The 14,324-nt window shown below is 40.8% G+C and overlaps 1 protein-coding gene across 1 annotated transcript in view; it reads right to left on the bottom strand.

Moving 5' to 3' along the window:
- GRM3 (glutamate metabotropic receptor 3) overlaps positions 1 to 14,324 on the bottom strand; it is a 97,755-nt gene that overhangs the window by 67,318 nt on the left and 16,113 nt on the right. The window contains exon 2 of the mRNA XM_058524679.1: positions 8,981 to 9,836. Coding sequence (XP_058380662.1) covers positions 8,981 to 9,836 — 856 coding nt within the window. The remainder of the gene's footprint in view (positions 1 to 8,980; positions 9,837 to 14,324) is intronic.

Raw genomic sequence — 14,324 nt, 5'->3', positions numbered from 1 at the left:
CCAACAGGTATATATACATACACACATAATGGAATATTACTCAGCCATGAGAAAGAAGAAAATCTTGCCATTTGTAACAACATGGATGGACCTTGGGGGCATTATACTAAGTGAAGTAAGTCAGACACAGAAAAACAAATACTGTATGATATCACTTATATGTGGAATCTAAAAAAGCTGAACTTATAAAAACAGAGACTAGCATGGTGGTTACCAGGGGCTGGGGGATCAGGGAAATGGGGAGATGTTGGTCAAAGGGTACACACTTCCAGTTATAAGATGAGTAAGTTCGGGGATCTAATGTACATCACGGTGATTATAGTTAATAATACTGTATTATATATTTGAAAGTTGTTAAGAGAGTAGATCTTAAATGGTCGTGCCACAAAAGTAATGGTAATTATGTGAGGGTATGGAGGTAATGCTATGGTGGTAATAATTTTGCAATATGTAAGTGTATCAAATCAACATATTGTACACCTTACACTTACATAATGTTATATGTCAATTATATCTCAATAAAGCTGGAAGAAAAATTTAAAAAAAATAAAAAATATTAATAGCCAGTCTTAGAACATCTAATCACACTTAGGTCAGTGGCTTAGTTTGTTATGAACATAATTTTGTATTTGATATTATTTTGTAAATTCAATACATGGTCAACTCTGTGCTAGTAAAATTGTTTATAGTTTTTTGATAGAATTAAATCTCTGAATATTCTGATCTGTTATTATTACTGTAACTTCTGGGGATTCTGTCACCTTTTCAGATTCCAATTTACCTTAGACATTGCAATGAATCCTTTATCATAGTTTTGGAATGAACCGGACACAAATGGAGTGCCTACATTAGGCACTGCTAGGGGTTTGGAGAAAAAATGTCAAGGATGACTATGTAACCTTTCCTGCTAAGGTCACATATAGTGACTAAAGACACTGTGGACACTTGTTAAATGTTTAAAGTAAGAGGGCAGTGAGAATAACGACCAGTCATGGAATTCTTTAGCCATCCTCCTCAGTGCCCACTCCTCAGAGTATAACATCAGCTTCCTTAATCTCCAGAAGCTGCGCCCACTGCTCAGGCATTATGAAAATTTTGCTAGGTTCCTAGGAAGGTTTACTAAACCCAACTCTGGGAACGACTTCCCATAATTTCTTGCTTCATTAAATGACAAGCTAATCTTTCAAAATTCTTTACAGAAAAGTCCTCTATTTCAGTATATGATTGCCATTCTGGCCAAGAATTTTTTTCTAAACTCATTGAAAATACTTCCTTTATCTATGTTGGTTTTCCAGTGTCCTGTTGAGGATAAACAGTGGCACAAAAGTATATGAAAGTGTGTTTTCAATTCAACTGTGACAATATTTCCAGAGATTATAAACCTTTAGAAGGCTAGGTTATTGTGGGATAATACCAGGTGTCTCAAAGGTCAGGAATGTAGGCCAAACTTATTTTTAAACAATATGCTAGTTATATTTTTTAAAAATGTGCTGGAGGGCCAGCCCAGTGGTGTAGTGGTTAAGTTTGCATGCTCTGTTTTGGCAGCCCGGAGTTTACCGGTTTGGATCCTGAGCACGGACCAACACACCACTCATTAAGCTATGCTGTGGTGGAGTTCCACATACAAAACAGAGGAAGATGGGCAAAGATGTTCGCTCAAGGTCAATCTTCCTCAGCAAAAAGAGGAAGATTGGCAATAGATGTTAGCTCAGGACCAGTCTTCTTCACCAAAAAAAGAAAAAAAACCGCTCAGAATGTTTTCTTCAATCTCCACACACTTTTGCAAGTGATGTTCCTGTAAATACACCACAGTGTCCAAAAGTCTGGAAACATAGAGGAAGAATATTTATCGTACTTTTTTCCAATTAGCAAGGTGGTAGAATCCATTTCTTTCATATTTCATTGGGGATGATTACTTTTTTCTGCTTCATAGACAGGATGGCTCTTCAAATGAAGGATTATGAAATAATAATAGTAAGAATAATAACAATTATATGATAACAATAATAATAATAAGCACAGCAGCAGAAAGCTCAGGCCAAAATGGAAAATTAGGTTTTCTAGAGGCTCCTGCTCTCCACTGTGTGACCTTAAAATGAGAATCATTTCTCAAGCTTCTACGACACCAAAGCACGGATGCACAGTGCATAAACAAATAAGTAACCACATTAGTGGTGTCCTTTGGGAGTTTAAATCTTATTCTTGTGACCCCAGGAAGCTGACCAGAGAGAAAAAGGAAAAAAAGAAGTACAGGATATTTATCTTTACATTTTGGAAATGCTTTTGATCAGCAGAGCTGGAACAAGTTTCTGTGCTTTTGTGGGAACTACAAATGTTCCAGGGGAGGAAGCAAGATCAAGAGCAGCTTGCTCTTTCAGGGACTTCAAAGCCCATTCATCTAAAGATGTGGTCATTACCATTTTGGCTTCCTCGCTGGGCCTTGGATGGCCCTGCACTTTTCAAGAGGAGAGCCTTGCTGGGTTGGGGCCAGCTCAAACACATTCCTTGGAGTGCAGTGTCCCAGAAAATCTGCCCTCCCTGGCCTGTGCTCTGTGATTACAGTCCCAACCAGGAGTGATCCTTGTACCTACTGGATGAGTCAGACACAGAGGTGAGTAGGGCAGCAAGGCCCTGTCCATTTCTGCCTCTGCCCCTCTTCCAGGTGTGAATTGTAAATATAAGAGCAAGTCTGGACCATCTCCACCCGGCTCCAGGCCTCTGATCTCAGTTGTGTGTTTCTTTGCTGGTACCCAGAGATGAGCGTGCCCCGCCAAAATAAATAAATAAAAAGAAAAGAGAGAAAGAAAAAGGAAAAGTAACCAACCAACCAAACGAACAAAAAAACTGTCATGGCTGTGTGCCCTATTATCCAGTCTTATTTTGACCACCAGGTCAGCAGTAACAGGGAGTTGTCCTCTTCACCTGTCAGTCAAGCCCTGGGAGTAAGATTTGTTCAGAGAGTTTAGATTTCTTCTGGGCACAATAATTTTCCAATCCAAAACAAAAATCGAAACCAAAACAGAACACAAAACCTAGGGTGAGACCCTAATATTGCAGCCCCCAATAATCCTGCTTCTATACTTTGAGGTTGTTCTGGTGACTAGATGCTGGTGCAATCTGCTCTGTGAAGCAGGGATTGCATCTGACATTTACTGGTGGGTCCCTAGCTCCTAGCATAGAGTCTCAAGATATCTGCGGAATGAATGGCTAAATCAGGCCCTTGATGGTTTGCTCTGTCACCTATTTATTATGTAATCTTCGATAAATTTCCTATTGTGTCAAGTTCTCAATTTCTCCATTCTCAAACATTTTAGTCCACCCCGGTGAATCACAGAGGAATGCTATGAATGTTACTCCCAAGATAATGCCTACTCCACACTGGTGTGTCTTGTAGTACCTCTGGCAGTATGCTCAGTAAGTGGGAGCTCTTTCTTTTTTCTTTTGAATTGGGTATACTCTGGTTACCATGTCACCCTGACAGTCGAGTTCACTTTTACGTGCTTCAGTAAGTGAAGATAATGATGCTGACATCCTGAATCTCCATCTCTGTCAAGTGAGGAGTAGGGGCATTTGAGGAAGGCCTTTTGTAACTCTATGATTTTATTCTATTCCACTTTCTGGAACTGGTCTCAGAATAGAAAGTGAGAGAGATTGTATTGTACTGTGAACACACAAAATGACAGTGAGAGCACATTTCTTCATTTCTTTAAATGTTTAATAGCCCTCTCTATTCCCTCTGTTTTTAACTGTCTTGGGTGTATAAGCTTTCCTTTTACATGATGAGTGCATGGAATTTTATTCAAAGTAATTTTGAAAAGTCACATGACACCAAACATAATCCTCATTTAAATGTTTATTTTAGAATTTTGGATGACATGGCTCTTTCAGATGGAAAGGTTTTACTACTGAAAAAATGCTTTGAAACTTTTTTTAAAATATCCTAAGGTTTAGAAGCAAAGGCTCAGCATCCAAAGTTTGGGTGTTTTTTTACCTTAGCTCCAAATAATTGAGAAAGTGTCCAAGAGCATTAACGGGATCATAACAAAAAGCACAAAACAAATTTTGAACCTATTGATTGATCGTCTTTCATTCCTTTAATAAACATCCCATCGATATCTAGTGTGTGTCAGAAACTGTGTTTGGGATCAAAGACCTCAACTTTCCAGGGTCCTTGTGTCCGTACAAAAGCAGCACCGGATCTGGTGACCTGGATTTCTGTCTTGGCCCCTGCCACTAACCAGATGATGACCTTGGGCGAATGACTTTCAGTTTTGGGGCTTCATCTATAAAACAGTGATGGAAAAGAGATCCAATGCTAATGCTATTTGGTTTTAAATTTATCTCAATTACAATGATAGAACAGAACTAAAGGACAGTGCTTAGGTAAAAAAGGCAAACCATTCTAGAAGTTACATACTTTCTTTCTTGAAATTCATTTGTTAATGAACAAAACATATACATTAAATTTTCACAAAAAGGACATTATAAACCTATTGATTTTTTTTCTCATTCCTTATTTCTTCAGTAAATATTTATATAATGCCCACTCCGTATTAAAAACTGTGTTCGGTATTTGAGATCAGAGATGAAACATATGTTCTCTGCCTTGAAAAAGCTCACAATCTAGTAATGGACATAGAGAAGGAAATAGGAGTTTGGGTGTTAAGTGCTATTTATAATCAACAGGTATTTAAGGAGCACCAGTTATGCTTGAGCTACATCAGTGAACAAAACTGATAATGATTTCTGTTTTCATGGAGCTTATATTCGAGTGTGAAGATCAAACAATAAAAAATAAACTGGAAAATAACAAATGATGTGGTATGAGAGAAATTGAAAAAATTATGGTGTAAAAAAAAAGTAGAGCAGATTAGAGGGAGAGGGAGTGCCTGTGGTGGGGGCTGGGGCCATGCATTGCAATCTTAAGAAGGACTGCCAGGTGGGCCTCATTGAGAAGCTAACATTTAGGTAAAGACTTGAAGGAAGTAACGGAATTAATTAGCCATAGGGATATCTGGGGAAAGGGCATTGCAGGCAGAGAGAACTGGCAGTGAAAAGGCCACAAATTTGGAAACACGGCTGGCTGGAATGAAGTGAGAAAGGGGAGAGTAAAAGGTGATGACAGGCGAGCAGAAAGGGCTAGGGAGGGCACAGATCAGGTAGCGCCCTGTGGGACATTGTAAGGATTGTGACTTTTACTGTGAGTGAAACGTAGGAACTCTGTAAGAGGTTCTGAGCAGAGGAATGACTTGCTCTGACTTACATTTTAAAAGGGCATCCCGGCTGTTGTGCAGAGAATGGGTTGTGGAGGCTGGGTTGGAGGTGGGCAAGAGTAAATCAATGAGGAGGCTATTATAGAAATGTAGGCTAGAGATGGTGGTGGCATGGACCAGGGTGGTAGCAGTTGATGGAATAAGTGAAGGTGCTAGACAGGGCAGATGGGGATGGGGTGGGAGCGTTCTAGGTGAACGAAATAGCATGTACAGAGCATACAAACACAACAATAAAGGCATGATGTGCTTGGGGAACTGCAAGTAGTCTTAATGGAAGGGAGGGCAAATGTGGGGTGTATGGCAGGAAATGAGTCTAGAGAGGTAGACAGTGGTTAGATCCTATACCCAGAGAGCTCACTATTTAGGAGAATCTTTAACAAAGCATAGTTCTGCAAAATCTCTTTTGCAGAAGGACTATTCAAATTCGGTTAACTTCAAGAAACACTCAGGTTGGCCAATGCTGGAACTAGCTAGTAAGAATGTACCAAAGAACCAAGGAGTATTTTAATATATGTGGTTAAAATCGTCAGGAGGCTTAGCTCTTTCATCTTGTAAGGACTAGAGCTCTTAGGGAATTGCCTACACCTCTCCCTTGTCAGAAGAATCTCGGAGTAAATACATTGAGTACAGGCAGATGGCTGGAAGAGGACTTTTTCAACCCAATTGAGCAAAGATTGTTTAGTGTTTGGTAAGTGTTAACAATTGTGCCTAGTCCATTGCCTCAATATTCAAGTTAGAAAAACAGAGATAGTATTTCAGAAAAAAATGTAAGACAATCTGCTTTTCAATAGCTACCTAGGTTAGCCTTATTTTATTTTATTCTTTTTGAGGAAGATTGGCCCTGAGCTAACATCTGTTGCCAATCTTCCTCCTTTTTTCCTTCCCCCCCCACACCCCAGTAGATAGTTGTATGTCATAGTTGTACATCCTTCTAGTTGCCCTATGTGGGACACTGCCTCAGCATGGCTTGATGAGAGGTGCATAGGTCTATGCCCAGGATCTGAACTGGCAAACCCCAGGCCGCCAGAGCGGAGCACGTGAACTTAACTGCTATGCCACGGGGCCAGCCCTGTAGCTGTATTTTTTAAAAGTACATATTTAGATACTTCAGCATCTGGGTGTCCTCCCATAGTAAGATGTCTTCTTGTCCAATTCTCACGGCTAAGCATATCTACCTGGTGGCTGGTCTAAATTCTCTCTCTTTTCTGTAGTTTAAATCTGTTTTTCACCCTTCTACTCTCTTCAGAGATGGAGAATGACTGGTAATGTCGAACAAATTGAGAAGGCTAAATTAGCACTTTGTGGTCAAGTCTGCACAGCCAAACCAAATTGTAGAATCAAAGCTAGTAATTGAACAAGGCAGACAAAAAGAAGATACTTTTGTTTTATTTATCCAGATAATGGCCTTATTTCTTTATTTTTCCTTGCCATGTAAGACTTAGTCAGTGAAATGAAGGAAAGTATTTTGGTTACAGAAAACACCTTGCAAGGGTTGTCCGAAATCTAAGAGTTCCCTTTATATTAGCTGTTGATGAATGGATATATTTGTATATTTGCACACTGATGAGTAATGAATGAACTAGAATAACAAAGTTAATATGTGTGGTCAATAAAGATAAATGATTACCCCAAAGGTAGTCTGAAAGGAGGAGGAGAATGCTTATCTTATTCATCTTGAAGAATTAAATGCATTGCAGATGCTATTTATAGATACCTGAGAGTGCATTTATGTTTAAAGATATTCTTTTTTTTTTTTGCTGAGGAAGATTTGCCCTGAGCTAACATCTGCTTCCAATCTCCCTCTTTTTTTTGTATGTGAGCCACCGCCACAGCATGGCCACTGACAGACAAGCAGTATAGGTCCATGCCTGGGAACCCAACCCAGGCTGCCAAAGTGGAGCATGCCAAACTTAACCACTAGGCCACTGGGGCTGGCCCAAGATACTCTTTTTTTTTTTTTGTGAGGAAGATTAGCCCTGAGCTAACATCATTGCCAATCCTCGTCTTTTTCCTGAGGAAGATTGGCCCTGGCTAACATCCATGCCCATCTCCCTCTACTTTATATGGGATGCCACCACAGCATGGCTTGTCAAGTGGTGCATCGATCTGTGTCTGGGATCCGAACCTGCGAACCCCGGGCTGCTGAAGTGGAACACGTGAACCTAACCACTATGCCACTGGGCCAGCCCCCAAGATTTTTTTATTGACTCTAAGGTCCATTCTTATTTTCTGGAGATTTAAGTGGAAATTGGTCTGGAATTTTGAGATAAATGCTGATTTGCTATTATTTTAATATATTTTTTATTATTTCTATATAGAATATACTTGTGAAAATACAGGGCATGGAAAAGGTTTAATCTTTATCACTTGCAGTAGTCATTCTAACGGTAGGAGATGTATCCATCAGATGAATAGGAGGGAATACTGACATAACTGATTTCCACTACTTTTGGCTCCCTCTGCATAGAATAAAGAAAAGATGTGCAAAAAATGCAGGCTGGCAATTTTTGTGCTTATTTTCAAGGCTGTTTCTGGAATAGGGGCCAATGGTCATGGGATCCTCTCTCAGTACTACAGTGCCTGTTCAGGCCATTTGACTTCTGAGTGATCATCTATAAGGGAGAGGTGCGAACTGCCACTTGCTCCAATGATAGTATGATTTGAGCATCCAAACTTTCATGTCTTGGATGATAAATCAATTGAAAGAGATTGTGCAGACTAGAATGATGCCCTAGTGGCATGGGAGATTATCAGCAATTTAGGCAAATGAAAGCATGTTATCATTGTAATATTTTTGGCATCAAAATCTTTTGTGCTCAATAATATTACTTACCATTTTACGATTTGGGGTTAAGCTACAGTCCCCAGAACCAGTACCTTAATGCACTGATATCAATGCACCTTAGTAGAGAATGCAAATCGAAAGATTTTGTGCTTTTTATGTTAGTAATGCATTAAAATGCAGTGCTATATTTAGAAATATTTAGACCATATTTAGAAATAAACGAAGAGGCAGCAAAAGCCACTTTGAATACATATTTGCATGTTCACTACTGTATCAGAATGACTTCCATCAATCAATTTGCTTATATTCAGGCTCCCAGAAAAACCGTTTCATTTCATGACATAATTTGAGAAAATTCACAACTCTTAATACTGACATGGAAATGTTTCTGTATAGCAGAAGAAATAAACTCAAGTGCCTCAAATCACCCTGGTTTGAGTATCTTTCCCTTTTCCCCCCTAGTTAGGTTTTGCGAAAACAGTAGATTTTTCTCTCCCCTGCTGTGAAAGTTATGAGATTCTTTTGCTCAAATCACCCACAAGGAAGGCTTGGAAGTTCATGTTCCTTAGAGAGTTGCCAATTCTGCTAAAGAAGATTAAATGCCCATATCACACATGTCATATCCTACAGCTAACAAGAAGAGACAGCAAATGTAGCATACCCACATCTAGGCAGCTACCACAGATCAGCCCAGCCTAGGGGGCCTTTCAATTTCATGTAGGGTACCAGCCAAGATACTCACTCAAAAATAAGTAAGAACACCAATGAGCTATCATATTGCACCCTGGAATATTTGTTTAACAGTCTGAACCCTTTATGTGGCTCTCAAACAATGATTTCTGGGTCAGGGGCAGAGGTATTTGACTCCTGTTTGATTCCATCTATTTGCACCATAGAAGATGATCAAAGGCTCTTTGCTTACCTGTGAAGTTGATTTTCAGCAAGTAATCCTTGTACAACTTCTTCCCATCCAGGATCTTCATAGCATCGCAAAGCTTGGTGGTGTTGGGGCAGAGGGTGCGCTGCATTTTGTGCAGGGCGTGGGCCATGGCATACACCGCGTTCACTACAAACATGATCTTGGATTCTTGCTCGTAGTTGTTGCTGTCGATGGCCAGGTGCTTGTCGCAAGGGCGCCGGTGGTTCCGCTTGTTCTGGAGGCTGCACTGGAATTTCTGCTCCCAGAAGTCCCGGAACCAGGGGTTGCGGTGGTTGTTGTAAGGGTTGAGGCTCTGGAAGTAGCGGTCGAACTGGCGGACAGGTTGCGAGGCCAGCTCCAGGGTAATGGCGCCGTAGGCCACGTGCTCGCTGCCCTTGACGATGCTCTCCTGCGCGCCCCAGCCGTCGCTGGCCACCCAGGTGAAGGAGGCGTTGGCGCGGCTGGCGGCAGCGATGAGCTCGCGCGAGTCGTCACTGCGCATGAAGAGGACCACCACTCGCGCGTTGGGCTTCTGCAGCAGCTCACGGATCACGCTGTCGTAGGACTTGCGGATGTTGGAGCGACCCACCTTCTCGGCTGTGGCGATGCAGATGTTGCGCACGCGGGCTTCCTGCTCAAAGGCCTCGATTCCCGTCTCCCCGTAGTCGCCCTCGGAGGCCACAGTGGACACGTAGGTCCAGTTGAAGAAACGCAAGATCTCGGCCATGGCTTTGGCCTGGTAGAAATCGGGGGGCACGGTCCTGGCAAAGTAATCGTAGCGCGACTTGTCGCTGAGTTTGGCGCTGGTGGACGCGTAGCTTATCTGAGGGATCTGGAAGAGCCGTAGCAGGTTTGCCACCTGGGGTGGAGGGGTGGGGGGGAGAAAGGGGAAGTACCTGGTTTAGAAACCCAGAGGTAAATGAATGGACATGAAAAATGAATAATACCAGACCTTTTTACCCAGCTCCCCTTTTACCTCTATGTGGCTAAACTTTTCTTGACGCTTTGCCGGCCGCTTCCCTGGGGATATTAGGGAACAGGTTCAAAGCAGGTAGTTTATGCTTTGGGAAAACACTAGTAGAGAAATGAGAAGGGCACTCCTCTTTCTCTCTCCTAGACTTTATGCTAGACCCTGGACTACAATCAATCCTGTTCAGGTGTCTTCATGTGGTTGTTTTAAGTTTCTGGCGTCCTGCTATAGCTCAAACAATGAACCACAGGGAATTGGCCGGATTCCGGTTTTAGACAAGTTGGCTGCAGCTGTATAGAGAGAGCCTGGGTGTTGTCTAATTCTCACTTCCCCCTCTTTTGCTAAAAATGGCAGTCTCTGAAAGAGCTTAATCTGGGAACTGTGTGCCACATGGACAGTCCAAATTAGACATTTATTATCTAGGTTAAAAAAAAATCAATTCTATTTGGTCCACCCCAAATTTTAGGCATACGCTTTTCTAAACTTCTGAAAAGCTTGACAAACATTTTCTTTGCTTTCTTTTTCTTTTAAAAAAATTTGTTTCTGCTTAAACTATGTAAAAAAGAAAGCATACAAATGCTTTTCTTTTGGTATTTTTGATTAAAAAGCAAATAAGCAAGTATTGAGAATCTTGTCAAGAAAGAACCATCTGCTTCAAAATGTTTAAAGCTTATTCTGAATAAAGAATTTAAATTTCTTATAATTCACCTATCGATAATATTTCACTGTTTTTATTTATTACAGAATAAAAAAGGAAAGTCTTTCTTGCATTTGATAAAGACTTTTTTTTTTTTTTTAAATATCCTAGGGGGGCCGGCCCGGTGGCGCAAGCGGTTAAGTGCGCGCGCTCCGCCGCGGCGGCCCGGGGTTCGCTGGTTCGGATCCCGGGCGCGCACCGACGCACTGCTTGGTAAGCCATGCTGTGGCGGCGTCCCATATAAAGTGGAGGAAGATGGGCACCGATGTTAGCCCAGGGCCGTCTTCCTCAGCGAAAAAAGAGGAGGATTGGCGGATGTTAGCTCAGGGCTGATCTCCTCACAAAAAAAAAAAAAAAAATATCCTAGGATACGAGTGAATTTTGGGGAATAGAGGTGAATGGATGGATGGGTGGGTAGGTGGATGAAGGCCAGTATACCATTTATTTCTTCTGTCCTCATGACCTGGAGACCCTGGAGAAAATGGCCTCTACTGAATCGTTTGAGCATAGGAGTATTGCTTGTTTACTCAGCCTGATTGAGGTGGCTCTGAGCCAGTGCTGTCATTACTTCTATTCTGAGTACCTGGCTTCCTTTGGATTTATGTACCACTGTGGCAGACTGGTGTGGCAGCCTTGTCTGTGCGTAGGCTTGGCTTGATTATGGAGTTTCTGGTTTGCACCAGAGAAGCCATCTCTTTTTGATGCTACAGTTTTCTCATCTTCAAGTTATATTCATCAGGACCTGAACCCCTCCAGGAGGCAGAGAATGAAAGGACCTGAAAGATGCCCAGAGACATAATTTTCTGGCAGCTAGGAATCACAGTGGAAAGATAAACTGCTGAAACTTTCTTCTCCCAGAGGAGCACAAGTCATGAGAAGCTGCTTATAAAAAAGCTCTTATCTTTTGACTGATAGGATCCTGTGGCTTTGTGTCTACCTCTCCAGGATATCTGAGAGCAATTTACAAATAAGGCAGACTGTCCAAGAGAATGAACTAGGCACAGAATATGGCAGCATGGAAAAGATTCTCTGCACTGGGAAGGGGCACCATGAGCTGTAGCATGTTTAGGAAGGTGGGGGGCTAGAATAAAACTGCACTTATTGCCATCATTTTGAAGATATTATCTGTGTGTGTGTGTGTGTGTGTGTGTGTGTGTGTGTGTGTGTGTGTTTCATGAGGAGACCACAACCTACTCTAGAGAAAGGAGGCACATTTGGTGAGCTGAAACATGAGAATGGAAGACTAATAAGGAAGTAACTATAATCTCAATCGTGTCACCTATATTGAATCATAGGACAAAGTGTTGAAGCACTTTTATCATGGTGAGCTGTCCCTTTTAAAAATTAGTTTCCTTAGATTATAAGAGTAAAAATGCTTCATGTAAAAAGTAAACTTCACAGAAATCAACAGATTATAAATCTCCCTTCCTTTCCTTCCTTTATCCACCCTAACCTGATTTCTAGAGAAGAATGAAGTTCATAGTTTGGTTTATGCATTTAAAAAATATATTTATTCTGTTTTAAAACCAGTTACCAATGTACTGGGTGTTTACGTATACATTTTTTCCTTTGATATTCACAACAGCCTTTTATGATGGATATTATGATCTCCATTTTAGAGATGCAAAAACTGAGTTCTGCTAGGTGAAGAAAAGTGTTCATAAACGTACGATTAGAAAGTGGGGGGAAAATCAAGATTTAGAAGCAGGTCTTTTGACTTTAAGTACCATAGCTCTCCTTTCATACTGTCCTGTCTACCCTCTGCTGTGAGACTATGAATTGAGGTTGGAAGCACAGAAAGGTAGGTAGCAAGAAGGGGAGAGAGGAACCGAAGCAGTGATGTGGTGTACACCATGGATTGCCTAATTGCTATTAACAGGAATGTTCTTTTTAACATAAAACTTAAACAAGGGTTAGGGAATATCCAGAGACTTGTCAGCTGGATGTTTTCTGTCTCATTTGTCTAAAAACTGGGCATCTAAAACATTCCTGACTTGCTTTATTGGCCATATGGTTTCTCTGAGAAAGCCTGAAGAAGTAAGAACTCCTACATTGGACATCATTTTAAAAATGAAAGAAGAACCGTTTTAGGATGGGGAAGTAATGTGAAATTTTGGAGGCAAGTTACCCAATTATATTATTAGTAGGAGTGGAGGAAGGAAAGACAGTATCCAGTTATATCTGCTTTAGGAAAAGACATTTCAAAAGTAGGGAGATACTTCTCGTACTACTGCTCATAATACTTGTCTCAAAAGTAGAGAGAGACTCTAAAAAGGTATATAGCTTAAGAGAGATAGGAAGACCTAAAAAACAATTCAGACAGTACAGAATAGTCTCAACAAGACAGAAAGACAAGGTCTCCAAAGAGGGCACTGGGTTGTTAGGCTGCATTGGGGAATTCGAGTGTTACAAGAACTAGTGATAAGGCATGGGTAGCACCCAGCTCTAGGTATGCTGGGTTCTTTGTGTCCCCACGGACAGCATAAAATATTGGCACGAGTCTGTGAGAATCAGGGAGACTGCAGTACAGAATGTGAAAATGGAGCAGAGTGATTTTTGTTGTTGTTATTGTTTTGTGTTTAAATTGTTTTAGGAGAAGGTGTGGTGGGAAGAGACAGCATCACTGGATGCTGGTTCCAGGTGAGTAAAAGAAAGCCACTGCCCAGTCTCTCTTGCTTCCTCATTCTCCCCAGTGAGAATGTTTCCTAACCTGGAAATGGTAGTACAATAATACAAAAAACTTATCTCACACCAAAGGAGAAGAAAAGACTGAAAGAAAAGCCCATATTTGCCTCTCCTGTTCTGAGTTCTCGAAGAAATCACAGATTAAATTATGGAATCACTATCGATAATCTTTGAGAAATCGATAATGGAAGGACTGCCAGAGGGTGAAAGGGGAGGAAGAAGGGCAAATTCAGGAAATATAAATCAAGAACAAATATAAATCAATAAGCATGATGTATTTTGGTAACTTTCTAGAACAGAGTTTTCTAATAGAGAGCATGTGAGCACTAAGAAATGAACAAGGCAATTATGAGAAATCAGCATGGATTCACTAAGAGTGAATTCCATTAGAATCTTGTCAACATTAGTTGAACCATTTAGGGAAGAGTTGTAGCCATGGACCATGACTTCAATAAGGTATTAGTGACATTACTTAGACTCCTGTGGAAAAGGAAAAGTGATAGGAATTGAATGACAATGTTAAATATATTCAAAGAGAACAACTTGGAAGAAAGTCTGTATGTAGGGATCAAGTAAGATTAAATTTTTATCAATGACTTTGGAAAAAAATATAAATAAGCTACAAGATCATCACATTTTAGAGCAGGAGGGAACCATGAAGATAATCTAAGCCATTTGCTTTATAGGTGAGGAAACTGAACCTCACAGGGTGAAATAGCTTTCCAAAATTTACACAACTGTTAAGTGGAAAAGCTAAGATTAGAGCCCAGTCTCTTGATTTTTCCAAAGGACTGGGTTTTCTCTCTGGCAGTAATTACATAGGGAGAGGTTGTACATTTCTGGATTTAGGTTAAAATTACACAAGTGAAGAAAGAAGAAGAAAACTAGGAAAAAATGAGGTTACAAATGTGAAGTTGAACGTTGCGGAACTCCACCAGAAATGCAAGGGTGGCTAACCTCAAAAAGGGATTATTAAGTCGTTTGCTCTCTTTGGA

This window comes from Diceros bicornis, chromosome 3 (assembly GCF_020826845.1).
Source record: "Diceros bicornis minor isolate mBicDic1 chromosome 3, mDicBic1.mat.cur, whole genome shotgun sequence".
Lineage (NCBI taxonomy): Eukaryota > Metazoa > Chordata > Mammalia > Perissodactyla > Rhinocerotidae > Diceros > Diceros bicornis.
The sequence above is the reverse complement of the archived record's forward strand: the minus strand, read 5'-3'. Positions and strand labels throughout refer to the sequence as shown.